Source organism: Bombus huntii, chromosome 7, assembly GCF_024542735.1.
Source record: "Bombus huntii isolate Logan2020A chromosome 7, iyBomHunt1.1, whole genome shotgun sequence".
Taxonomy (NCBI): Eukaryota; Metazoa; Arthropoda; class Insecta; order Hymenoptera; family Apidae; genus Bombus; species Bombus huntii.
The window spans coordinates 9,332,414-9,358,273 of record NC_066244.1 but is presented as its reverse complement, the minus strand read 5'-3'; the positions used below and the strand labels follow the sequence as shown (position 1 = coordinate 9,358,273).

The window sequence follows — 25,860 nt, the reverse complement described above, 5'->3', positions numbered from 1 at the left end:
AAGAATTTACCGTTGTTTAATTTTCACCAGTTTCAGTATCTTATCACTTCTCATATCCAATACTTTAATTTCTTCTATATCTTTTTTATTTTGCATTTTATTTTTAAAATATAATCGATGTAACTTTATATAATATTCTCCTCTCCAGGTATTTCATCTTCAAGATTTACATGTTTTATAAAACATCGCCGAAACTAGTTAAGATCTTATTAATTAATTCGCTATCGTTCGTATCTGGTGCCTCGTTAATTTTGTTCACCGACGTTCCATTGCTCGATATAATATTTGCGCGTTTAGTCCGCGTTGGGTTTTAAAGTGTCGCAAAATTTCACACTCTGATTTAAGGGTTCAAAATGAGTGAAATTGATTTCTTCACGATGCAGTTGAATTAATAAACGCCATATAAGCCCCCTTTAATGATTTCCTTTATTCAATCTGTTTATTACAATATTTTGTTTATCGTCTTGTGAGGCAACAAATATTCATGTTTCGTAATTTGTTTGCGATTCGTGCAATAAAATATGGTTTTAAAAACAATTACTGTAAACATTTCCTCTAAACATGTAACAAGTATTCTATTACATGCAATAACAAAATATTGATGATATCGCGTCTTTTATCGGGTACATTATATTTTTAACTGTAGCAATGAACAGTTTTGATGAGATCTAAACGCATTACGCTATTTCTGAGAATGAAGTGATCTCATTAATTTACTTACTCGGGTATCCAATATTTATTATTATCAATGTTTCCGTTGTAATATTTGAAAATTTGTCTCCACGAAATTATATAATGGATATCAACCTCGTGTGGGCGATGGCGATGAGCCAGACTTAGGTTTCACCAATAGGTCAAACTCATCCGGTCCGAATTTTGCTACTCGTTATTTTATACTCTAATTTTAAATGACGATCAAACTTCATAATATCATTTTCATAATTTTAGATACAATTATGTTACGATTGTTACGCCATTCGTAATATTATGACATTCTAATCGACAATTTGAAACGTTGACTTCTAGTATTTGAACTTGCTTTCTTTACAGATGTATTATAGCATACATGATATTATGTGCCCGTAATGCAAAAAGCATTGCCATTATTGGTTTTAGATAATTAGTGTTTCAATCAAGAAGGAATTACAGGTGATTCTTTGTAGTTTTACATAACAGCTAGAAATATCCTATTTCCAACGGTACGTAATAAAACTATATTTGAAACAATGGGCATACATCGAAGCAGGAATTGAACGGTATTTGCTCAAAATGTATCAAGGCATTGGCAATCGCCCAATGATTTAAATTCTAGTAAACTATAATTATTTGTTTTACATTAGCTATTGTAAATTGATGACGTTTATTTTGTCTAACTAACGTGCGTATTTTAAGCTTTCGAAGTATCACCAAAATGTCACAGTTTCTTTTTAAAATCTTGTTCTTTCTTCTTGTTCGTGTTTTTCTTTTTTTTTAAATCTGCTTTTGGTATGGTAATGTCTTCTGGCACAAATTCACAAATAATTTCCGTTAACTTCAGAAGCGAAGTAAATTCGTCTCTGACAGATAAACAATCTTTTTCCCCATCATCTATAAAGTTTGATTTAACGTTCTTGGTTTATAATATGATTCAATAAAAATTGAAAGAGAACTTGTCTCAAAATTTAAATTGTAGAAACTTCGACACGCGATTGAGAAGCATTAGATCATCCCCTAAATAGTTGGTTCTTTTTTCGTATATTACGCGAGGAATCAGAAATTATCCATTGTTAAATAATCAGTGACATATTTTTCGCACGTTTGTTCTAATTAACTTTTCCATTGCCCTTTTGCAAAAATTCTCGTCATGAAAATGTTCTCACTCTTTTCGCCGCAACTATCGGCAACGTCTCGTTATCCGTGAAACGAAATTACGCAACATTTAGAAAAGAATTTCTCCAATTCTCCAACGATGCAACCAATCATTACTTTTCAAATTCTCCAACGATGACATCAATTTTTATTTTAAAAACGTAGTACGTTTTCACAAGCATTTACCATTTAGTCTATTCTCTTCAGTTCTGTACATGTAAGAAAGAAAGAAGGAAGATGGTGCCGTGGTTTGTTTCCAGCCTGCCTCAGATTATATTAAATTACACGGTGAAATCTCCATTTCTCCCGTTTCTTGTTACAGTTTGCAACTTCGTGGTGCACGACCGCTGTCTCAAGGCCGTCGTCTCCCCCTGCTCCACTATCGCGGCAGGTCTCATTAAGGTAAGAATACCCTCGGTTTCTGTTTTTGCCCCTTTTGTGTGACCGGAGATGAGTGAATTCTTCCCCCGCGACCTATATTTACGCACTGCTGAGAATACTTGGTTGCATAGTATCATGGTTGCGTCGAAAGTTCCGTTCGCAGCGAGGTGAACTTCGTGAACACCGAGTTCTGCGTTAACAGTTGCGCCAATATGTTTAAAGATCACAGGGAGGAGAACTTGTCAAGTACATTTTTGTCGATTTTTTTTTTATTTTAGCGTCACTTTATAACTACAAGGCAATAGGTACTTCGATATTTCCTCTCTATATATTTATTTGTAATAGTGTTATTAATACTAAATTAATTGTCTTTTTGATACGTTACGTTCGCTTATTCCGGTTGATAGAAACATCAGTTTTATTTATTTAATGCGCACACCTTTTGCGCGATAAGTGAAAATAAACGAAATAATGGCGAAACTTGATATCGTAATAAGTTACATCTAATCAATTTGATGTATTTCAATGATACTGTTATAAAGAAATATATATATACAGGGAATGATCTCTGGAACACCGCGGTGTTCGAACACTAACGAGAGTCACTGTAGTTGAAAAAGGAAGGAACTTGTTAGGTTCAAGGATGTAAGTCTTCTAAAACTAATAGCACATAGGTTTGAGAAAATTTGATAAAAAGGCAAAGATAGAAATATCAAGAAATCATTTTTTATTATAAACATTGTTATTAACGCTATTGAAAATTAGGGACATTTATTTACGTTAGCCTGAAAACCAAATGAAAACTACAGGGGAAGGACACACGTCAAATTTTGGTACCTTTCATAAATTCAGGATCTTGTTAATCAATCTCACAATTGTCTTTTTATTTGGTTTCGCAGCTAAACGTATTTTATCCTCTTTAAAATCTTAAAAATATTGTTTATCCTAATAATTATACATTAGTTTTTAATTATACACTAATAATTGTACATAGTTTTGGTTTCTATAAGACTGCGTCAACCTACCAGCTATTTTTAAAAGACTTCCATCGTTGGACCAAACAGATTATTTTTTTTAATTTGCGATATTAAAATCCTCCTGTTTAATCATAAAGTGATACAGAAATCAGAAAGTCAATAGGAACGTTCTTCTCAAGCTTTCCTCGTTTAATTTCCAAATAGGAATACAATTCGAATAACGTGCAATTGATTGACAATACAGCGACTAAGCGAATATTAAAAACGCTTTCATCTAAAAAATAGAAAATGTAATTTCTCGCGCTCTTCCCCTGTACTCTTCATTTTAAATAGATTCATCTTGTAATCTTTCAACTTGCCTCGTTCCTCTACCCTTTACTGTTCCCTTCTCTTCCTCTATAAAATAGTCGTCGTGAGTAAAAACGTTAAGACTCGTGTTAAATGGTCAATTATTTTTACGGTGGTTATTTTTAAACGGTGTAAAAGTTGCGAGCAAATGGGGCGATTTTTGTTCGCCTTTAACGCGCAGTTTCCAAGGTGAATAAAACATAGCGAGGTTAAGACGCGCTTTACGAGGCTAACAAAATGAGAAACGAGAGGTTTTTTCATTTGTTGCAGAACCCGGTTGCACACTGCTGGTCTGAACAGGTACATCGTAGAAGAAAATTCTGCAACGTCTGTCGTAAACGGCTCGATGATAATCCATCCATACATTGCGAAAGTAAGCTCATTTTCTACATCTTGTCTTCTTTGTTAATATAAGATTATTTCTTACTGTTTAAATTATGTATATAAAACACAACGTCAAAATGTCAAAAATGTGGAATCACGTTTCGATATGTATTCAATTTTCTGTTGTATTGTACGTTGATTTAGGAGTCAACATCCTGGACGTTAACGATAATCGATTTTACTTTAATAGCTGTTTTTAGTAAAAAATTTCTTAATATTACGCAATGTTAAGTTGACTCTTTTGTTGTAAATTTCTTGGATATATGGAACACGTAGTAATTCCAAGCTATTGGCCAATAGTCGATAGTCAGTGTGCTTGTGTTCTATAGATTTATTATGAATAAAGAAGAAGCTAGGACTGCAAACTTTTTCACAGAATCTAACCGACTTCCGTCGCACGTTTGCTATAAAAAAATGACACAATTTAAGAAACATGTACTTTGCTTCATGACTATAAGAAAATTTGTTAAAATTCTTTAGGATTATAGACTGGGTGTTACAAAAACTTGAACCTGCCTCATTAGCATTATTCTTCTTGCAGATAAAATTGATTGACGACATAAAGTATCGTTATGTTCTAATATAATATCTTGTATTTTTTGGAGAAGAATCTGACGCTGTTGGACCGTGTCACTTTTAAAAGTAAAGCTATGATCGTAAAATATACTCACAGAGTTTCCTACATACACCTACGCAGAGAATTTACATTTGAATCTTTTTCTAAAAATATCGCAAATCATTTTATCAATTCTTTGTAGTCAGTTTTTGTTAAAACGTTGCATCAAATCTACGATCTATCAGAACATCATAATTGTCACCTTTTTTGCATAAATATTGACTCGCATATAGATAAGTGATTATTTCGTACTTTTTCTTACTCTTTTACTTTTAAAGAACAAAATAGAAGGGAGCTGCGTGGGAGAATTTTCTTTTTATGAGTGCTTAACGAAAGTAGAGATATCACCACCATTTTTACACTTTGAACCTATCGATGCCAGTGTTATCCTGGCTTCTAACCTTTTCCACGACGATTTATTCACAACGAATACGTGTTTACACATTTCATTTCATTTTTTCTCCGCGTACGTACCATAAGCAGGTCTAGAGCAGATGATGTATTTTAGGTTTTACACAATATATCTCAATGAAATGAAATTTTTCTGGTACGCGCAGTAACGCAATAATGTAACGTTACAGAGTAGGAGAATATAAATCCCCTAAGGTGTCTATTTTCGTCTCATTAAATCGTAAAAGCTTATTTAACCATAAAAATAAAAAGTAACTTGGTGAAGTTGCGTCAGACGAGTACACGAAGCAAGGTAAAGCTGTCTACTGTAATTTTTACAGTGAGAGTATCGAACGCTTTGATGATTTTCTTACAATTTAAGAAAAGAAAAAAGAAGAATTATACTGAATTTTCCTTAATGAATAATTTTTTCATTATCTTTTATTATTTTTCGTTCCTACAACTTTTACAATCGAGCTTACTCTTTGTGTATTTCTTTCGATCGCATATTCCTTCTCAAGCTTCTACTAAACATTTCAATCAATTTATCATTTATTACCTTAGCAATATCACAGTTTTATATCTCTAGTACTGTATCATTTTTATTTACACGAAGCATATGCACACACGACGTGTAGCATATTTGTTTCTGAACGTGTAAAATAACCATGAAAGTTTAGTGTCTTATCGTTAGTCGACAAATTTTACAGACAAATTTTATGCTATCTCGTTTTGATAAAAATAGCTTCTTTTTTATGACGATTTCTTGGGCGACTATACTAATGCATCATAATTTACACGTCACACATTACACGTCGTATCACACATGCTGTTGCTTAATATATTAAAATCAGTAATCCATGATTTGTGACTTGTCGAAGCTCGCTAATAATATTGGTGCAATATTATCAAAGAAAGTGTCTCGGGTGATTCAATAAAAAGAAACAAAACAACTTGATCTTAGAGAAAAGTCTAAATTTTGGAAAGTCCGCGATGTTTCAGCCGAGAGACAGTGATCGATGATACTTGTAATTTCAGTATGCGAGTACTTCGTACACACGGAGTGCCAGGACTTTGCCGTGGCAGATTGCAAGGAGAACGCCACGTATTTACCTGGGAAGGACTTGGCGCAGGTAAAACATACCCATCACTGGCGAGAAGGTAATCTTCCGAGCAGTTCGAAATGCGCTGTCTGCAAGAAAAACTGTGTTTCTGCCGAGTGCCTTTCCGGGTTTCGTTGCGAATGGTGCGGCATGACGGTAAATGTTCTTCCTCTTTTCTAAACTCCTCTTCATCGTTTTACACTTCTCCGTTGTAATCAATGGTGTGCGAAAGTTTCACCGATAGAGTCTAAATAATTTGTTACGTTTGTAAACAAGTATTAAAATTTGATCTCTCGCAGCGTTAGAATTTCATTTTGTATTGTACCATATAAAATTATAGCAGTTGTTCCTCTTCGAAGCAAGAGTTTAAAAAACGATAAAATTGCCTGGATAACGTCGAACAATGCTTAATTAAAAATAACATTGATCGTTGCCAAATCGAATTAACGAGTGCCCTTGTTAATACAGTGAGCGCCGAGTATTAATAAAAATATAGATTTGCATAACAAAAGCGTTATTTCTGTTCGCGTTGTGTTAAAAGGGACAATGGGTATTTTTGCATATGGAAACGTATAAAAGTAGTTTGCTTTTGTAATTTAGTATGGCACGAATATTATGAATTTATCATAGAATCGAATAGTTATGATTTATAAATTTATAAATAGAATCGTTTAAGTCATTGTTCGAATTTGTACAGAATCTTCTTGCCGAGGTAATTTGAATCTTCGCGGAAATAATTATTTTGCTGTACAAATTACAGCAATTATTTAATCAAACGATTCCTTTCATTCTTTCCTACTCGCGCAGCTTCATTTATATTATAAATAGGAAATTAACTTGCAGTTTCCTCGCTTTCTCTTCGTATTCAACCCTCGTGCGTCTTTCATTTTCTCAACTTCAATTTGTCGCTTCGTTGTTCAACCGACGATGACGCTGGACGATAAAATACCGATAATAACGGGAGAATCTTAGAGAATTGTAAAATATCAAAATATAATTTATTTCCGTCTTATCATTTCTATCAACTTTGAAGAAACTATGTCTTAGTATTTAACGCTGATTACCCTACATTTTTTAAAACGTAAGATCATCCTATACTTTGAAACAATGGTCAATATATTCATAATAATAATAAATAAAAAATATAATAATCGTCTGGTTGCAGTTGCACTCTTACTGTTATAAAAATATCCCGCAAGAATGCACCTTTGGGAACTTGGAACCAATTTACTTACCACCACATGCAGTCAGCATTCCACGTACGGAAGTTCCCATGGAGGCCATCATTGGTGTACAAGTACGTCGAAAAGAAGTCCTGGCGCGTGAGTATTCTTGCCGTAAGTGTCTATTGTACAAATATACGTTTCGAATATCGATTAGAGAATGTGTAACACGTGAACGGTTGATGGACGGAAGTAGTGGAATGAAATTATGTTCACGTACGTGTACTGCTAATATGGCTATTATATAAATATGTATATCTTGTAATTGTCGATATTGTAACGATTTGTTCGAAATTTTATTTCAAACTATCGATCATGTGTATGTATACGAACGAAAAGGAAAAGGAAAAAGAGAGGAAACGAAGAATCATAAGGGAAAGAACTAGCTTAGAGAATAGCGTGTAGGATGTGTCTCTGTGTTTCCATATAGACGATTACAGACGATTAAACGATTGCAGAATGTACGCATCTGTAAATGTTCCTATCTGCGCGAACTTAATATATTTATTTGCGTATTTAAATGAATTTATTTTATTTTATTTTTCTTCTATTTTTGCCGCGTACCTAGAAGAATTATTTGGAAGGTTTTATTATTAAATTCAGCCCGTGAGAATTTATTGTATTCTACATATTGATAATATTAGTATATTACACTCAGATAACAAATAATGGCTCAATTAGAGTGTTACGAATTTCATGGTCGATCAATCTTCACGATACATCGAGCACACGTTTTATCGAGTTCCTATAAAATGTCACAGTGTCAATACTTGATGCACCATTTAAGGAAAAAGAACACTGTCATGCAAAGATCACATTGTACTCATCGTTAGTACATAATAATTCCGATATTCATAGCAACGATACATTTTAACCAGATAGCCTACTACTACGTTTAGATAGAATAGCCACGTTCTACATGTTTCTTCGTGTGCAAAATAGAATTTTCTTTTCTCACACTGTCGTATTCGCTGTCTTTTGTATTTCGTTCGAACGGTAATTTATACGTATATATATACACGAGTTTTATATATAAGATATAGGTATACAAGGTTATATATATACATATATACGAGGATTAAATGAAAAATAATGCCTACGATTTTATAATTTATCAATAATTGTCAGTATATATCGAATTTTATGTGTATATGTATACATTGTATTTGGTAGGGATATTAAGAAACAAATATTAAGACAATTAACAATTGTACGATAAAATTATGTAGTTATAGTTTGTATGTTTATTATTATAGTTTGAAATAGAGTAGATACATCGAGTATAGATTATTTCGAATGAAAAAATAGTGGCAGCTATTGAAATTCTTTTTTATTTTCTCTTTAAAGAAACGACTTTTATTGTCTCTTATTATACAAGTGCGTTCGTAGGTTTATATAATTTATACAATCCAATTTTAATTAGTCCTTTTCAAAAATATTTATGTGTATTGATGAGATAAATAAATAAGTAGTACCGGCATTTACTGGAAAATATTAACGGGACAGATTACGTAGGTTTTTCGCTCATTCTTTACCCAACGTGTTACTTAATAATTAGATTACTCGTTTCAACAACATGATCAAACATAATCGATGTAACACGATCAAATATAAGAAATTGATCTTCGACATTTCATTCTATCCTTCACATGGCTCAGAATTGGTTCCATGCACATATTTTCTGACTGTGCTCGAAATTCAAAGACGCAGTTTAAATTCGAAGAATTGTCCACGAAATTATTTAATTTTTTTTACCGTGACTTTTTAAAACGTTTTTGTGCGATGAAAGGAAGCGATCATAGAAAAGTCAGCTGTTATGGAAAAGTATGAACGAACGAAATGATAATTATCTTTTATTCAAACGTTAAGGATTAGTATATGTCGATTGCTCACGAAATTATAAAATCGAACACATTACTTTCCATTCAATCCAATCGTGTACGCATATTTCTAAATATACAGATCTATAGAAACAGATCTATTTTAATTCGGCAAATCTATATCGTGAAATTTCCAAAAATTTATTCGTGCGTATGTTATCCCATAAATTGTATACGATAATGTTTATTATCTTATATAGTAAAACATTAACGACGAAGAAGAAACGAAAGAAATTAGGAGGAGCATTATAAGATAATTTTCATTATTTGTATTGTTATAACCTATATTAAATATATATCTATATGTATGATGTACCATCGACTTTTAGACGTAAATATCTTTTGCATGGTATTTAGCATTTGCTCATTCGTTCGCGTGTATAAAAGTACATACATATATATACTACTTTCTCGAATTTTATGATATATATATATATATATATATTTGTGTGTGTATATATATATATATTATAATATACATATACGTATTTTCCTTCAGAGCATGCGATGTACGATCCGTTGGATAAGAAAAATAATCCCACTCGTGTTTTTTAACTCTCGAACACGTTTCTGTCACGTTCAGTCTGTGGTACAAAAGGCTATCTTGTGTCTTATTTATTTTTCCCACTCTTTACTCGAGTATTTTTACGAGAAAGTCCGTTATCCAACTTCCTGCCAGATTATTACTGTTTCTCTCTAGTAATCATTATACGTATATACGTGTCTTTTGTAACTATTTACCACAGCCGTCTTCCAGTTTCTCGCACTCTCAGCTTTCCACGCATCGATCGGAAAAAAAGATTCGCGAAATTGGAAATACCATCGACGATTGGCCAGCTCGCTGTGGTTATTCAAAGCAAACATTTTCGCGAAATTCAGCGGCTCTTGGCCGTATTCCGATCGCTACGCGTGATATCGAACGCGTGAGAAAAGACACGAAATGGTTCTGTGGGATGCTAACATCGAAATTTCTGATTATCGAACAAATTCAGAAAGCACCAGTAACACAAATGTTATAGGTTACATTACGTATATATCAAATATTCGTTGTGTATATTGGCTTGTGAAACGTTATTAAAATCACTATTGGAACTCTATAAAAAGATACTTTCGAAAATTTATTCTTATTCGAAGAAAATATACGCACGGTAGAAGTTATACTTTGGCAACAAAAAGTTTATTTTAAGGATCGACAAGCAGGTAATCGTCTTTGCCAGGATAAGTAATTTTTATTATTACGTGTTAACGAAGATTATGACGAGAGACAAATATTTTTCAAGCATTTTTATATTTTACAAAGAACGTGTCAAGTGTTTTATACCACAGTGGCAAACTCGTAGAAATATCATCTATATTTAGGCCAGAACGTTAACATTATTTATGTGTAAGTATTAAAATACCGAAAGCTCGTTAAACATGTTGTTATATACTTCACTTATATATTACCAATACATACATTACAATTTACAGTACATTCGATTCAACGCGTTTCTTACCGTAATATTTGTTAAAAAACGATTTTCGATGTTGAATTTTTCCAATACAAGTTTTGCGATCAGAGTATCTAGTTTGCATATATTTGCAAACATTATAGCTTCTGTGGCTGTTGCTGTTATTAATCGCTATTCTCAGTGTGCTTTCAATAGGCGTAATGACATTTACGATTATTATATCGATTCACGTGGCTTTACAAATACAGTTACACGGGTTGCCAATATCGTTGCTAGACACTTAGGGAAATCAAAACTATGATTCTAAAATCGTATAAAGTCAGTTTCAGATTTACTTAAGAACGAGGATGTACATGTAAATACTTCATTTACAGTATATACGAGATAAATGTTTAAGTCGTTAATGTGTGATAGTTTTATTAAAGGTTAAATTAGAAATATAAATTAAGGATTTGCGTTGAAGATGTTATTAAATACAGAGCTAAAACTTTTTGTTTTTATCGGTTAATTTAGTTTTTTTATGCTTTTTTTTTCTCTTTAGAAAAATATTTGTGATGAGTATTGTGTGTATAAAATAGCGATGAAGTAGTAAATAATGGCGATTAAAGTAAAATTTGTGGTGCTGTGTACCGCACCACGCTGAGTGTTTGCGATTTAAACGTTGGCACGTTGATTTCACGTTTGTCGATGATTTAATTAAAAGCGAATTAAAAGCAGAAACATGTAATAAGTACTGGTCAATTTTCTGCTATCTTTATGACTAAATTTATGATCAATCTACGAAAATTCCAAATATAATCAAAATTTTTGTTCGTGGTTATAATACTTATAAAATATACGCACATATATCCGAAGAAGATTAATATGTTCAACTATTTATAATCGAATATTTTTATTGTCTACATAAAATCGCCTTTGACTCGAGGAATTTAGGATTAAGCTTGAATCAAAAACTTTATACATACGCGTGTAATATTTTTATATAAGGAACAATAGAGAAATTAACGTTTATAAATAAGAAGATTCTAGGAAGGTTATTATTCTTTCGAGTTGTATTCTTTAAGAAATAAGGGTACTTCTACCAATAGGAAAATTATTGAAATCATATTAAACAATTCTATCGGAACTTTCTTACTGTATACTATATTATAAATCGTAACGAACGTCAGTACTTTCTAGCTCGATAATTTACAAACTCGTAACATCAGCGAATCGACAAGTTACGAATAGTCGATCGAAGATTTCTGTTGCGCGAACAGAACTTTTACAATTTTATAACTATGTGTCAAATACGACGATCGACTTTACAGTTCGTACTATGTAATTTTCAGATTTCACGCGTCCCGCTATCGATCTTACTGTTATTTTATAAGAGAAATTATATCGATAACCTGTAACTTGTAAAAGTGTGCTAATAAGAATGATCAGCTGAGGTGTAGCAAAATCCACGAAGAAAGAACGACAACGCAAGAGAGAATAACAATATTCCTGAAATTGTTATAACCAACCATGTTACGAATAATCGATCACGTTTTAATCTGTCGGTAAACGCGGAATATTGCGCACGATTAAATCGCAGTCACCCGGCGTTTATGTGTCTTTTTCTATATCTGAGGTCAGAAGGGAAAAAGGGAAAGGGATTGTGTAGAGATCAGAGACTTGTATAATGGTAAACGTATAAAAAAACTCGGTCTACCGTTTGCTTCTATTTGAAGATAACATCGGAGAGCAATTCGATTTCGCTGAGAGTGAACAAATTGGGGCTGCAGGCCGCCTAGCCGAAGCTTTGAGGCGCCTTTCACTAGTTTTGCCACGTAGCTGCCATGGAAATTGTCATGCTTCCCCTCCTTATGTTCGAGGTATCTAGAATATTACCATCATCTGACATTCATCTGTGTGAGCATAATCGATGTTGAGATGTTAGCGCGAAACCGGAAACCGGACGGAACGGAACTTGCCGTAGCGATTAATTGTTTCTTTTTTTTTTCTTTTTTTCTGTTATACATTCAGCTTATTTTCCTCTTAATTGTACTCTTCTCCTCTTTCTATTCTATCTCTTCCTTCTTTTCTTCTCTTTTCTCTCACTCACGCGCTTTCTAACATTTTCTCCTTTGCCTCAAACTCTGTCGCTTATTTTCTTATTCTCTTTTTTTTTCTTTCTTTCTTTCGCTGGATCTTTAACGATGGAAGACAATTGTGTATTCACGATGAAGTGTCTTTTTCTTTATTCCACCTTTTCGGTACTAGCAGAGGCTCGAGATATTGGTAGGTAAGCGTGGATGTGATTTCTGTTTCATTCACGCAACTATAAGATGTTATTTCAGCTGAATAATCCGATATTCTACGAAAATAGTGCGGAAAACGTATAAGTTACATATCGAGCGCGTATTTGAGCTGGCTCTATGTTCGGATCTAGTGGAATTGGAATATAATATGACGTAAGAAGATTTTGACGCATTTGTAAGAAGTTTCATTTTTAAATATGTCATAGTTTCGCATCTGATTTCGAATGAAATTAAAACATACGTGATATTACGTGAGTTCGGTGAGAAACAGTGTTTATAGCAAACGTTTTGTAATGTTCCGATGAAAGTTTCTGTATTGATCCTAGGCATTCTCGATGAGAGAAGCTGTATGTTTAACATTATGCAATTTGACATTTTTGTTTTAAAAAAGCGAACGCTCTTTACGTTGTAACAATTTCGACGCTTTGCATCTTGGGTTGGTTCTGACCTTTCTGCTTGTTAACGTGTCGATAGTTCGAGAGTCGCTTTAAACCTTTAGTTCACGCGATCCGAACTTTTTCAAGGTCCGCTTCAATCAAATTTTACTGATAAACAATGTCAACGTATTAATAATCAGACGAAATCTCCCTTTTGTGCATTTTAATGTTCACAGGAGAATCATAAAGCTTCTATTGAAATTCTTTTCTCAATCCTGTGATGCCCGTTTGTTCTTGAATTTCTTGCGAATGTCACTGATAGCAGGAACATTATCTATGAAACTTATAGATACATAGCTATAACTATTTTTAATTTATTCGAATTTTAACCACACTATAGTTAGAAATTGAAAGTTAATTTGCTTTTACGTAATGATCAGATGAATATGCGGAGCAAGTTTTTAGAAGTAGCAAGAGTAGTAAGTATGACGTTTCTCATTTTTACGTAATTACGACAGAATCGTTTCAAAAAGAATGATTGCATCAGTGTCAGAAATTGAAACCTATGTTATTTGAATTTAATAATCAGATGAATAAAGAGTGTAGATATTCATAGTTCACAAGAGAAAAACAGTAGCATTATGTTTTATAATTACGAAAGAATATTATTTTGTGGTAGTTTTTAATAATGCAGTACCGAAAGGGTTGACAATTTGGTCTTATTTTACAATAAAAGAAGATATCTGGAAATGCTGCTTTTTAAATCAATAATTTTATCTTGTTTAAGGTATTTATTCGAAGCACTGCAATTAATACGCTTGCTTTGATTGTATGAACTTTTTGTGTTTAAGATGGCGTAAGTTTTATACAAATGTTAATTATAAATCGTAAGCTATATAACTATACATAAGCATTTAACGTATTACAAAATTTTAACAATATTCCCTGTTTATACGTAAAAACACGTAACTTCAAATTACATATAAAAAGCATGTATGATACTATATCATCGATTAAACGTTAATTAAAACGACGGTATTAAATTGATGACATATTTTTTATTGGAATACTCACAAAGCATGTAGTATGATAATACTATAAACATTATGAAAACCACGTTTTATTCCACATACTTAATATCAAAGTTTTATTGTCGTCTACGTCAATGTTAAAATGTTATTTTTTTTTTTATTATGTGCATTACAATCTTATTATGGCTTTACGTCATTGCAAAAACAAAAAATTTGAAAAGACGCCACAGATGGGTATTATTGTTTAAAATATTTAAGAAGCAGTACAAATTCTCGTTGCATAATATGATAAAATATCTCGTTACCGAGCATTGCTAGGAGTTGTGTGGAAAATTAAAGAAGATTTTAGTAATTTAATAATTCAATAACTTTTTTATTTGAATCTAATAATTTTTTAATTCAAATTTGATAATTTAATAATTTCTAATTCGTCAAGCTGTCGTCTTTAAGATTCTTATGTGGGTGTTATTATTATTATTATGTCTTTATACAGGGTGGTTGGTAACTGGTGGTACAAGCGGAAAGGGGGTGATTCTACATGAAAAAAGAAGTTGAAAATATAGAATAAAAATTTTTCTTTTGAGGCTTTGTTTTCGAGAAAATCGACTTTGAATTTTCGCTCGGTACGCGTGTGGTACGTTATAACAAATCTCACTGTAGATCGTTGTCTCGATGGAAAAAATTAAAAAAAAAAAATTTTATTCTATATTTTCTACTTCTTTTTTCGCGTAGAATCACCCTCTTTCCGCTTGTACCACCAGTTACCAACCACCCTGTATAAAGCTACATGATTCAACACTTTTCTAAATTCAACATATTGAACAGCATTTTTCTTGTTTTTGGCGTACATATATTAGGAATACATTATCGTTTTACTAAAACCTTGATCTGTATCGAATATGCATATACTGCTACATAATCAATACGATAAGATCGTTGAACAAACATTAAAAAAATTACAAATCGACTTATGTAAAGATATTTCAATGTTTTTATAAATTTAGCACAGTTTATTATTTGGATGAATATTAATTCTATCAACTTTAATTCCATTTTACGAATCAGTGCACGATAAAATTAGGTAACGCGAATTTAACTCCACCCTTCTGTGGCATAATTTCGTCTAAAGCTGAATTAATTAATACTAATACTATCCGACATATAATTAACGAAACCATAACTATTGTTATAAAAGAGCAAATAATAATTAGTCTAACAAAATATTTCTCAAAGATTTTTCACACGAATTAACTATGATATCTTCATAAGTACATTACCAATTTGTTTCAAGAAGTACAATGAATATTTTTTTTATTGTAATAATGAAACAAACTGAATCATGCCGTGTTATCTCTCTGCCCACAACTACCAAAACAATTATTATTTTTAAAAGTAGCAGATAATTAATGCAACTAAAATACCCTTCAAAGATTTTCTATACAAACTAACTTCCTTAATAAACATATTATCAACGTTTCAAAATATAAGGAAGATTATCATAGTAAACGAAATAAACTCAATCACGTTATTTATTTTGTCTCTACTTACACCTAACGATACAATTATCATTGAAAAGATAGTAAATAATAATTAACCTAATAAGAAATCCTTCAAAAGCTTGTTTATGTGAATTAATCTTCTTAATAATGTATCGTATAAAATAAGACATAATCGCGTCATTTATTTTTCTCTCCAACACGTAAAATCCCGTGTTACAACTACACGCTAATATTTTCTGATGACGCATATTAACCGGGCGATTTACATTTCAACGGGCGTAGGATGCAATCGAACGATTGCAAAAAAAAAAAAAGAAAAGAAAAAACGAAGAAAAAGTCGTATCTCACGTCACGTTGATCTCTATGAATGTTTGTTATTTCGTTCTCTTTAACATTTACGTTTCTAGCATGTGTGTATGTGTTGCTTCTCGGTGCATGTACTGTCACACACACACACACTCAGCCCTCTGGATGCTATGACGAGTACCCGTGACGCTTGTCACAACACTATGCAGTGCAAATGAAGTTGCAAGAATGCTACTGTGAATAAATCTTCCTATCATGTGTGTTCTGCAAACCCATCGTGCCCGATGGTAAGAGGTGTCACTTATTATTCTTCGAACTTTCTTTGAAAGAAAATGTGAAAGTGCCAACATTTTTGCATTGTAGCGCAGTATATGTAACACCTTAGTTCGTTCCTTTTCTATCCGCCTTCGTTCCTTTTTCTTGCCTTAATACATCTCACATGAGTATGATCATTGCAGTAATTATCGCACAGAAACAATGCACCTTGTAGAACGTCTGAAACATTTAGTGCATAATAATATCGTATCCGTTCTCTTATCTCGACTCGAGTGGAATTATGCCGATTTAAATGTGTCGAACGCGTTAATTGTAATTCTACTCCTCATTGATGATCATCGACACTTTTATTTATTTATTGCCTTCTTTTTCTTTTCAAGAATTATCGATACGATATCAATGGAACATTGAACGATATCAATATTATTCGGTGACTGATCCGGAAGATCGTAATCAAAATTCATTAAAGAAACGAGAAGGAATAGAAATATCAAATTTATCAAAATTACGACACGGACTCGCTTTAAGTTTTTTCCTTGTTTATTACTTGCATAAAATAAACGAAACAGGCTTTTACAACTGCTTCGTCTGAGATACATAAAATAGCCTCGAGACAAAATTATGCACTAAAGTTTCAGAATATCTCACATCGTAAGCTTCACTGATATTACGTAATCCAAGCCACCATGTGTCGATATCAAATTGATTCAGTTCCGTATACTAGCGCTTCAATAATAGCAATAATACCAATCTGTAGTACCTTTGGTACAAACGTCCAAGTCGGATGACACGTTTGATCCGCTGTACTTCCGTATGATTCCCGTAAAAGAACTTTGAACCCGGAAAGTGTCATAGCTACTTTCTATAGATGCTTTCTTACCATACACCATTAATGTTATCTGAGTAATGATTGCCAAGCGTATAAATATATTTATATATATATATATATATATTTATATATATACGTATATATGTATATATATATACATATATTGCATCTTTTAATGGTAGTTGAAAAAAAACAATAAACGATACGATGCATTTATCTTACACCTAAGTACAGTAGTGTTTGCTTAAATTACAATAAGTCGAGAATTTGTATCGTAATTCTCAGCACACGGGTATAGTGATTTCGTTCTGGAAAAACTCTTGAATGTGTTGACGAAGAAAAAGAAATAAATCCAGCGAGAACAAGGGAGAAAGATATGACAATAGATCATTCCATAAGTATTTGTATAATGTTACAACGTAAAAATTATATCGTATTCATTGGCGAATAATGTGTTGTCTGAATTTGTTAATAACAAATACGAAAAATTGTATAGTATAACTAGCCGAAGAATGACAGATAGTTAGTGTTCGATTTTAGAAATTCAGAATGTAAGACAAAAGACGAAATTACTTATGGGGAGACCTTTTCTTGCACGGTAATTTACCAAAGATAATTCGATGCTAATAAATCGACGAGTTGAAAGTTTTCAATTCTAGACTTCTTTTTTATAATTTCATAATTCCTTTGTCAGATACGGTAATTATAATGAACAATCTCTCATCCGTAATCTTCGCTAGTAATTTACTAAATAATACAATTTACCATTAAACTTGCCACTGTCAAGCAAGGGTATTTATTAATATTAGTAACTCGTAACCTGTGACTTGTGTAAAATTATTAATAATATCAGTTCGATCGTGCAAGAGTCCCCCGATATATTTCTCCCTTACTCTCGCTGTAATTAATTCGTTCCTCGTCGATAAGTTTAAGCTACGATCGCAGCAATGCGTTCTTCGACGAACCGTCCCGTCCTTCTTACTAACAAAAGATCTGAAGAACGACGTAGCAATTGTCGTAAGTATCTTCGTATCTGTTTCTCGCGACGTATTCGTGAAAACGTTAAGTTGATAGGAAAACGCATTCGCTGTAATCGTAGTCTTAAACTACACTGGCAGAGAGTAGAGTATGAGAGAACGAGCTCGAAACACCGAATAGACGTTCCAGTTAACCACCGTAACAACTTTATTGGAATTTAAACGTGCGCTACTGTATCGCGATGTGTTGTACGATGCTATTAAGTTCACCAGCTGATACGTCAGTGAGCCTGACTCGCCTAAGCTACAGGAACGAACGTCCGATTTCTTTTACAGCGCGAAGCATATCGGAAGAGTTTAGCAGCGGAGATACAAGGTATCGTGACAATGGCGAATCAACGAGTAGCACGCACAGTCGTGATCCGCGTTCTCCAAAGGAGAAAGAAGATAAAGAAAGAGGTGACGAAGGTATTTCAATACGTTTCATGTGACTGATCCTTCATGGTCGACCTGTTACCGATCTCCCTTATTTCTATAGAGATGGTCAAGGTGTACGACGGCGACAATTCCCTCAGACGACGGATATTTCGCGTGATCTCGGTGCCCCGGCAAGCTACCACCGAACAGGTCCTGACATCAGCACTTCGTGCATTTCATATTACGAAAGATCCTAGTACGTATGAGATATCTTCTCTTAACCCTGTAGCCGCCACTGATTTTCATATCGGAAAATCATATTCGTTGTAACCGTAGTCTTAAATTACACTGGTGGTGAGTATAAGTTCGAGGCACTGAGTAGAGATGATTACATTTACAACTGTAACAACTTTATTTTTTAAATGTACGCGTATCATAACGCCTTGTAGGAATTTTCTGTACAAAAATCGTTTAAAGTTATGTGGGTTTGTCGTAAGAAAAATAACGTGACCTGACGAAATTTGCAGAATTAATAGATATATTTATTAATGGAACACATAGATGCGATTTGAACATCGCCCACGACTGAAAGATTAATCTTTTCGCTCTGGATACGTCATAGAGGAACAATCAAAAGTATAAAATATAAAGCTACAAATTGTTAAGCTTTATAATTATCAGAACGACATATGAATCGTTATGTATCTTTCGCTTGTCAAATTTATTATACGAGGAGCATTATACTAACTATGTTAACCAATAGGTGAATAACTGTATCCAAAATCCATACGAAACGACTTGTTTTAAAATTTGGAAAACGACATAGTTGTTGAAGCACATCGAATAAAAATGTTGCCGTGCAAGGTAACATGAAAGACAACGTGCATACGAGCATTGTTTATAATCTTGGATTGCATGAAAATATAATATTGTAGCGCTGGATGATTACGTTACGGTTTCTTCGTTAGTAAATAGCGAATATTTACGCATTTACGAGAAATTTAAAGGTACAGGAACCTACAGAGTATGTACTAAATAATATACAAGTATACAGATATGAAGTATCTAAAACAAGATACTTATTATAATATTTAGTAAGTGAAAGAAATTTCTATATATGTTTCATTTCCTTAGTAATTTTCATGAAATTATGAATTTGCATGAAGATCAACAGTCCGTTCATTAGTGCTATTAACAGGAGATAATTAATGAGGAACACGGAATATTTCTAGTATTTTAGTTTCGTGTTTGATGAGTCTTCCTTTTTTGGATACAAGACTTGACGAGTTAAAAGTGTTTCTTTTATTTTATTCTTTTATGTAATCCTTGACTCTGAAAATGGAACACTTGTAGTACACTGTGCAGTGAAATGATAATAATTAATTAACAGTTTTTACTAATAAAGTTAGAATATGGCAAAAAACTATGACAAACGAAAATGCTATGACAATCGCGGTTTCCTCTGTTGTACGAATGTTAGTTTGTTTATTCTCTTTATTAGGAAAAGTTCAGTCATAATTTAACGCATATAAAAAGTTAAACAAATTAATTCTGTATCACGAATATGAATTAAACTTTGCTCTAGACTATGAGGAATGGGTTTCCTCTAAATATATATTTTCATTTCGATCTATAATAGAACGAAGCGTTATTATAAAAATGAGATTTCAGAATGAATTGCATCTGTATTAACGTGGCCTACTGTATTTATCTTTGGTGTGTTCTTTGAGTTTTTCCATCGATAACAAATTGTTTAACTTTGAGAAACACACGAAATAATCGTTATTGACATGTCCCGTTTTTTTGTTCCAATTTTTTGTCACTGATTTCGTTAAAACGAAAATAAGATTCGGAACAGATTCAGGTCAAAATGATTCGAAGACCGCAGCAGGATTAAAGGAAAGAAAAGAAATAATCGTATACAAGTTTTGTCGCAAATTTATGTTAATAACTTTCAATTAGGTTTACATGTATATTTGTTATCAGCAATTCTAATCATTTTATCAATGTTATATAACGAATAAATGTGTGACTATCGAACAGATTTTCAAATAAATATTATACTATCAGGGAGAGTATATTCGTCGAGAGTATATCGATAAGGCTTAACACGCTGTGAATTGTTTAGAAAAATGATGTTTTTGGGAACAAATTTGCACGCACGTATGTGCGTCAATAGCATTTACGTGAACTCAATCTGTCGGATGTATCTATACGCCCACAGTAACAAAACAGTTGACCATTATATTTTACTCCTACGTAAAGATCAAACTGACAACTGCAAACAGAATAGTTTTGTATCAATGGAATTGTTCTCCTGTCATATATTTCATGCTAAATGTTTGTCTCTCCCTCTATCTGCAAACTCAATTAGAGATGGAGTCCCGTTAATTCTAAACTGTGAATAGATGAAAAAAGATATAATATTTCTATATTCGATCATGCTATTGTCCTGAGTGAACAATTAAAGATATTATTTAGATTTCAATCTCATACCACTTGATTTCGGAATGTTGCGATTAATTCAAAAAGATCATGACGTATTAATTACAATAATATTACAATTATTCTATTTGAAGCTTAGCCATTATAAAATATTTTGCTATTATTCGAAAATAGAAAATATTCTATTTACCATCGATTGAACAAAGTGAATAGACATCAAAAATTTAATAATTGCTGTGTTACTATGACTTCTTAATAATAGCTTCACGCAATATCATATAGTGGAAAAAATCTTTATTGTAATCGGTGATGAAAAATTTACATTTTGAAATTGAAATCCCCTTGCAAATAAATACAAAAAGAAACGTTCTCTCTGAAAATTTTCACTTACTTTCATTGAAATTCATTTCAAGGATTATCTCGCTCCAATTGAAAGATTATATTTCTTTCATCTGTATTTTAAACAATTACAATTACATTCCCATTATATATATTTCGTAATCATATTTCACTTACATTTCTTAACTTATCGCAATTATATTTCAATTGTATTCTCTATAATCTAATCTGATTTCTGTATTTCTATCCAATTTCTCAATTAATATTATTAATAGTAAATATGTAACAATGATACTACACATCTCATTATAGCTAAAACAAGAAGAAACTAAACAAATACATTGCAATTATATTCCAATTATACCTTCTATGATCAAATCTAATTTCTGTATCTCTATCTAATTTTTATATTTATATTGTTAATGGTAAATATGTATTAATGATAGTACACATTGTATTATAATTGAAACAACAAGAAGCTTAACAGTACATATTTCTATTTCCTCAAAAAATTCAGCCAACTTTTACCTCACCGACCTGTATGCCACGGATGAGACTGAATTATGCGATCCAACTCCGGTTCTAAACTTGAATCGCAAAGAGGGCAAACGTCCGGCTGTCTTCTTACGGTTCAAGTAAGTTTCAATCTAGAAACTTTGCAATGTGTCCCAACATAGCCTATAGAAAATCGATTGAAATATGACCTGATAATTTCAGGGATAGCGAAAGCGGACAGGTACGCGTCTATCCAGGCAAACTACAGGTGTCAGAGTCGTTCTGTATGGTATCTGTCACAGAAGCAACAACTGTTGCGGACTTAATCGAAGAAGCGCTTCAGAAGTTCGGTTTGCAAAATTTTAAATCGGAAGATTACAGATGCAGCGAAATTCTTCTCGATCGCGGTGGTAAATCTCAAATTCAATCTGAAATTTTAACTCGCTATATAAAAAATTGCATTCAAAGTAGAATTGATTAGTTAGTAAACATTATCGGCGATGGAACTAGACTCGAGTAGGTATAATTATATCTTAAGACATATACGTCTGAAGATATAATTTCATTGTTCGTTCCTTTCCAGGAACGTATTTTGTTATATCAGATGAATTCATATATTCGTGCGCATTTTTGTATATCTGTTGAAAACAGATATATAAAAGTTATTTTACAGAACTAGAATTTGAAAGCCACAAGAGAAAATAATAACTACCGTATTTCAAATTGAAATAGATCTTGACTTCGTATTTTTATTGTTGCTTCGTTATAACTAAAGATATTCATAAACTTGTGGATTGATTCGACGCTATTTGATAATTATAATCAGATATAATTGTATACAAAAATTATTATTACGTTTCTCTAGTCACTGAAAGAGTTTTGGCTCGTGACGAGAAGCCATGGGAAATCATGAAACAACTGGGCCAAGATTCGATCAGGCAAATGGAGTTGATGCGATTTTACCTTCAGCTGAAGCAAGATCCCCATGGCCCTAATTTAGCTTTGTTCGTCGGCAATTTGCCACCAAACCTCTCTGAAAGGTGTTACGAAAACATGTTGACCGAGTTCTTAGGCAAAGGTAATTCTTTCAATATCTAAACGATACTTCACGATAATTCATTTCACGTGTAACGATCACTTGTTTCGAATATTTTCAGAAAATAAATTCTCCTTTATCGGTCCAATATACTATGAATATGGCTCGATGGTAATCATTTACGAGGACTCGAACAAGGCAGTCACGGCGTTGTATACGTTGAGAGAATCAAAATATGAGGATAAACATCTTTTAGGTATTTTTATTCTATCTAGTTTAATTAATTCATTGGCGTGCACAGGCTACCTGTGGTTTCTTGGTAAAATGTAATTTATTAATTCTCATTCTTTCTAATGTTTCGCACTTCACACGTTGGAAGACTGTAAATGAGAATTGCGAACAAAAAACAAAATGTTGAGAAAAAATTTAGTAAGATATTCTGAAATATCTAGCGTTAAAATATTAATATGGCAATGAGTTAACATTATACATGTATGTATAAATACTTTTTGTACTATAGTCGCCTTAATATTTTTGTTGTTGTAGTCATGCTATTACCAAGTATCGAGCCAAGCATGGTGCCCCCAGGGGTACAACCTTTACTCGTTTTCGTGAACGTGAAATCTGGCGGTTGCCAGGGACTTCAATTGATCTCCAGCTTCCGAAAACTTTTGAATCCGTATCAGGTGTTTGATCTCGACAATGGAGGTCCACTTCCTGGGTATGCAAAGAACAAACTATACAATTCTAAAAGTGTTTGATAGCTCACTTCTGAATTAACAGGTAGATACTCGTAATATCTATCTGAATATACTTACTTAATATTTACCTATAATTTATATTAAAAATACAATGTCATATCTATTTTGTAATTTATAACATACATTGAATATTATAGAATACTTTGTTGGCAGTTTACCAGATTTTAGAAGTATTATGAAACAACATACCTTAAGAGTAGTTAAAATGTGCAGTTGTAAATGAATTAAGATTGATTTGGAAAGATCTGGTAGAATTGAAATCGTTTAATTAAAATTTTCTAGAAGTAAAAATAGAGAAGAATTTAGTTCTAAGATAGTAACTATAGTAATTTAATATAATCATCATCGTTGTATTGCAGTCTCTACGTTTTCCGTCACATAAAGGATTACAAAATCTTGGTTTGTGGTGGTGATGGAACGATAGGATGGGTCCTGCAATGTTTGGATAACGTGGGACAAGACAGTGAATGTTCCTCGCCTGCTTGCGCCATCGTTCCCCTAGGAACCGGAAACGATCTCGCCCGTGTCCTGTGCTGGGGTTCCGGTTACACCGGCGACGAAGATCCCTTGAATTTACTCCGAGACGTAATCGACGCGGAGGAATCCTTATTGGATAGATGGACCGTTGTATTTCATACAGAAGACAAGGAAGATAAGCAGTCGGCTACCAATACAGGAGGTGAGTAACATTAAAAATAATTTCCATCGTCAACTAAAGAAATTACGAAGTTGATTTGACACGTAAAAATGATAAATCACGAAACATTATGAAAATTATAATACGCTATGAATACGAAGGTGTCAAATGAATATGAAATACGAATATTTTATACGTAAATATTACAGGCGCAGGTGCTACTAGCGAAGACAATACGCAAATACTCGTGATGAACAACTACTTTGGTATCGGTATCGACGCCGATTTGTGCTTAGACTTTCACAACGCAAGAGAAGAAAATCCGAATAAATTCAAGAGCAGATTGCGTAACAAGGGAGTATACGTGACAATGGGTTTACGAAAAATGGTGAAACGGAAACCATGCAAAGATTTGCATAAAGAAATTCGATTAGAAGTGGACGGCAGAGTCGTTGAATTACCTCAAGTCGAGGGAATAATTATCCTAAACATTTTAAGGTGATTCATTCATTAATAATTTAATAACGTTTATACAAATTCCTACCTTTTTTTGGAACACTACCAAAAAGATGAAACCTAAGCAAGGATTTGTTTCACTCACTATTTGAACAAGCGTTGTACTTTGAACATGTAACATTTGTCACAAATTATGCATAAAAATCCACGATCCAATAATAATTATCTAAGTAGGGAGTTTATTAATCCTTCGATGGTTTAATAAAATGTCGATGAATTGAGAATTAATGACTTAGAGCTCAGATAATAATTTTTTTATCGGCAAGATAAATATCACATATACAAAGAATGTACAATTAAATTTCATTTAAAATCTATTATATTGTAGTTGGGGTTCTGGGGCAAATCCCTGGGGACCAGATACGAAGGAAGATCAATTTTATACACCGAACCACGGAGATGGAATGTTGGAGGTAGTTGGAGTTACAGGTGTAATACACCTTGGACAAATTCAATCTGGTCTTCGCACAGCTATGAGGATAGCGCAGGTGAATTTAAATCCTGTTCTTAGCTTTGTTAGGACATTTTGCAATACATAATGCAGCCGTAGATCCCAATTGAAACAAAAATTAGAAATAAGATCTTCGTTGTATATAACGTCGAATAATTAGGACGATAAAAATACTCAGTGTGTACATATAGCATAATATACGTATGTACTATGTGTTTCAAAATTTAAATACTTGTTACTTTAAGCTTTGAGTTTCCAACAAATAATAGTATTAAGCCTAATGGCAAGTATGAGCAAGTAATTTTTTATTTTATAAATATAATATGATACAGTGATATGATGCAAGAAATTGGTTTTGAATGTTTCATAGGGAGGACATATAAAAATTTATTTGCACTCTGATATACCAGTACAAGTGGACGGAGAACCGTGGGTTCAGAGTCCAGGGAATATTGTAGTTTTGAAATCAGCGCTAAAGGTAATCTTTTTACAGGCACTCGTAATGAACCCATAATTCTATCGAAATACAGAACGGAACGGATGCAACGCATCCAAGAAATTTTTTAATTTTCCGCTCTTCTT

General features: G+C 32.8%; 1 protein-coding gene across 9 annotated transcripts in view; it reads left to right on the top strand.

The window, feature by feature from the left end:
• Window positions 1-25,860, top strand: part of LOC126867740 (diacylglycerol kinase theta) — a 40,751-nt gene that overhangs the window by 10,037 nt on the left and 4,854 nt on the right. For 2 of the 9 annotated variants that reach the window (XM_050622586.1, XM_050622585.1), the window contains exons 2-17: window positions 2,171-2,250; window positions 3,825-3,927; window positions 5,983-6,203; window positions 7,213-7,384; window positions 12,317-12,460; window positions 18,518-18,649; window positions 18,720-18,854; window positions 21,900-22,017; window positions 22,100-22,287; window positions 22,743-22,955; window positions 23,035-23,169; window positions 23,460-23,634; window positions 24,034-24,353; window positions 24,521-24,809; window positions 25,156-25,315; window positions 25,649-25,756. In XM_050622586.1, the coding sequence (XP_050478543.1) occupies window positions 2,171-2,250; window positions 3,825-3,927; window positions 5,983-6,203; window positions 7,213-7,384; window positions 12,317-12,460; window positions 18,518-18,649; window positions 18,720-18,854; window positions 21,900-22,017; window positions 22,100-22,287; window positions 22,743-22,955; window positions 23,035-23,169; window positions 23,460-23,634; window positions 24,034-24,353; window positions 24,521-24,809; window positions 25,156-25,315; window positions 25,649-25,756 (2,693 nt within the window). The remainder of the gene's footprint in view (window positions 1-2,170; window positions 2,251-3,824; window positions 3,928-5,982; window positions 6,204-7,212; window positions 7,385-12,316; window positions 12,461-18,517; window positions 18,650-18,719; window positions 18,855-21,899; window positions 22,018-22,099; window positions 22,288-22,742; window positions 22,956-23,034; window positions 23,170-23,459; window positions 23,635-24,033; window positions 24,354-24,520; window positions 24,810-25,155; window positions 25,316-25,648; window positions 25,757-25,860) is intronic. The other 7 variants (XM_050622594.1, XM_050622589.1, XM_050622587.1 and 4 more) reach the window with 6 other exon arrangements.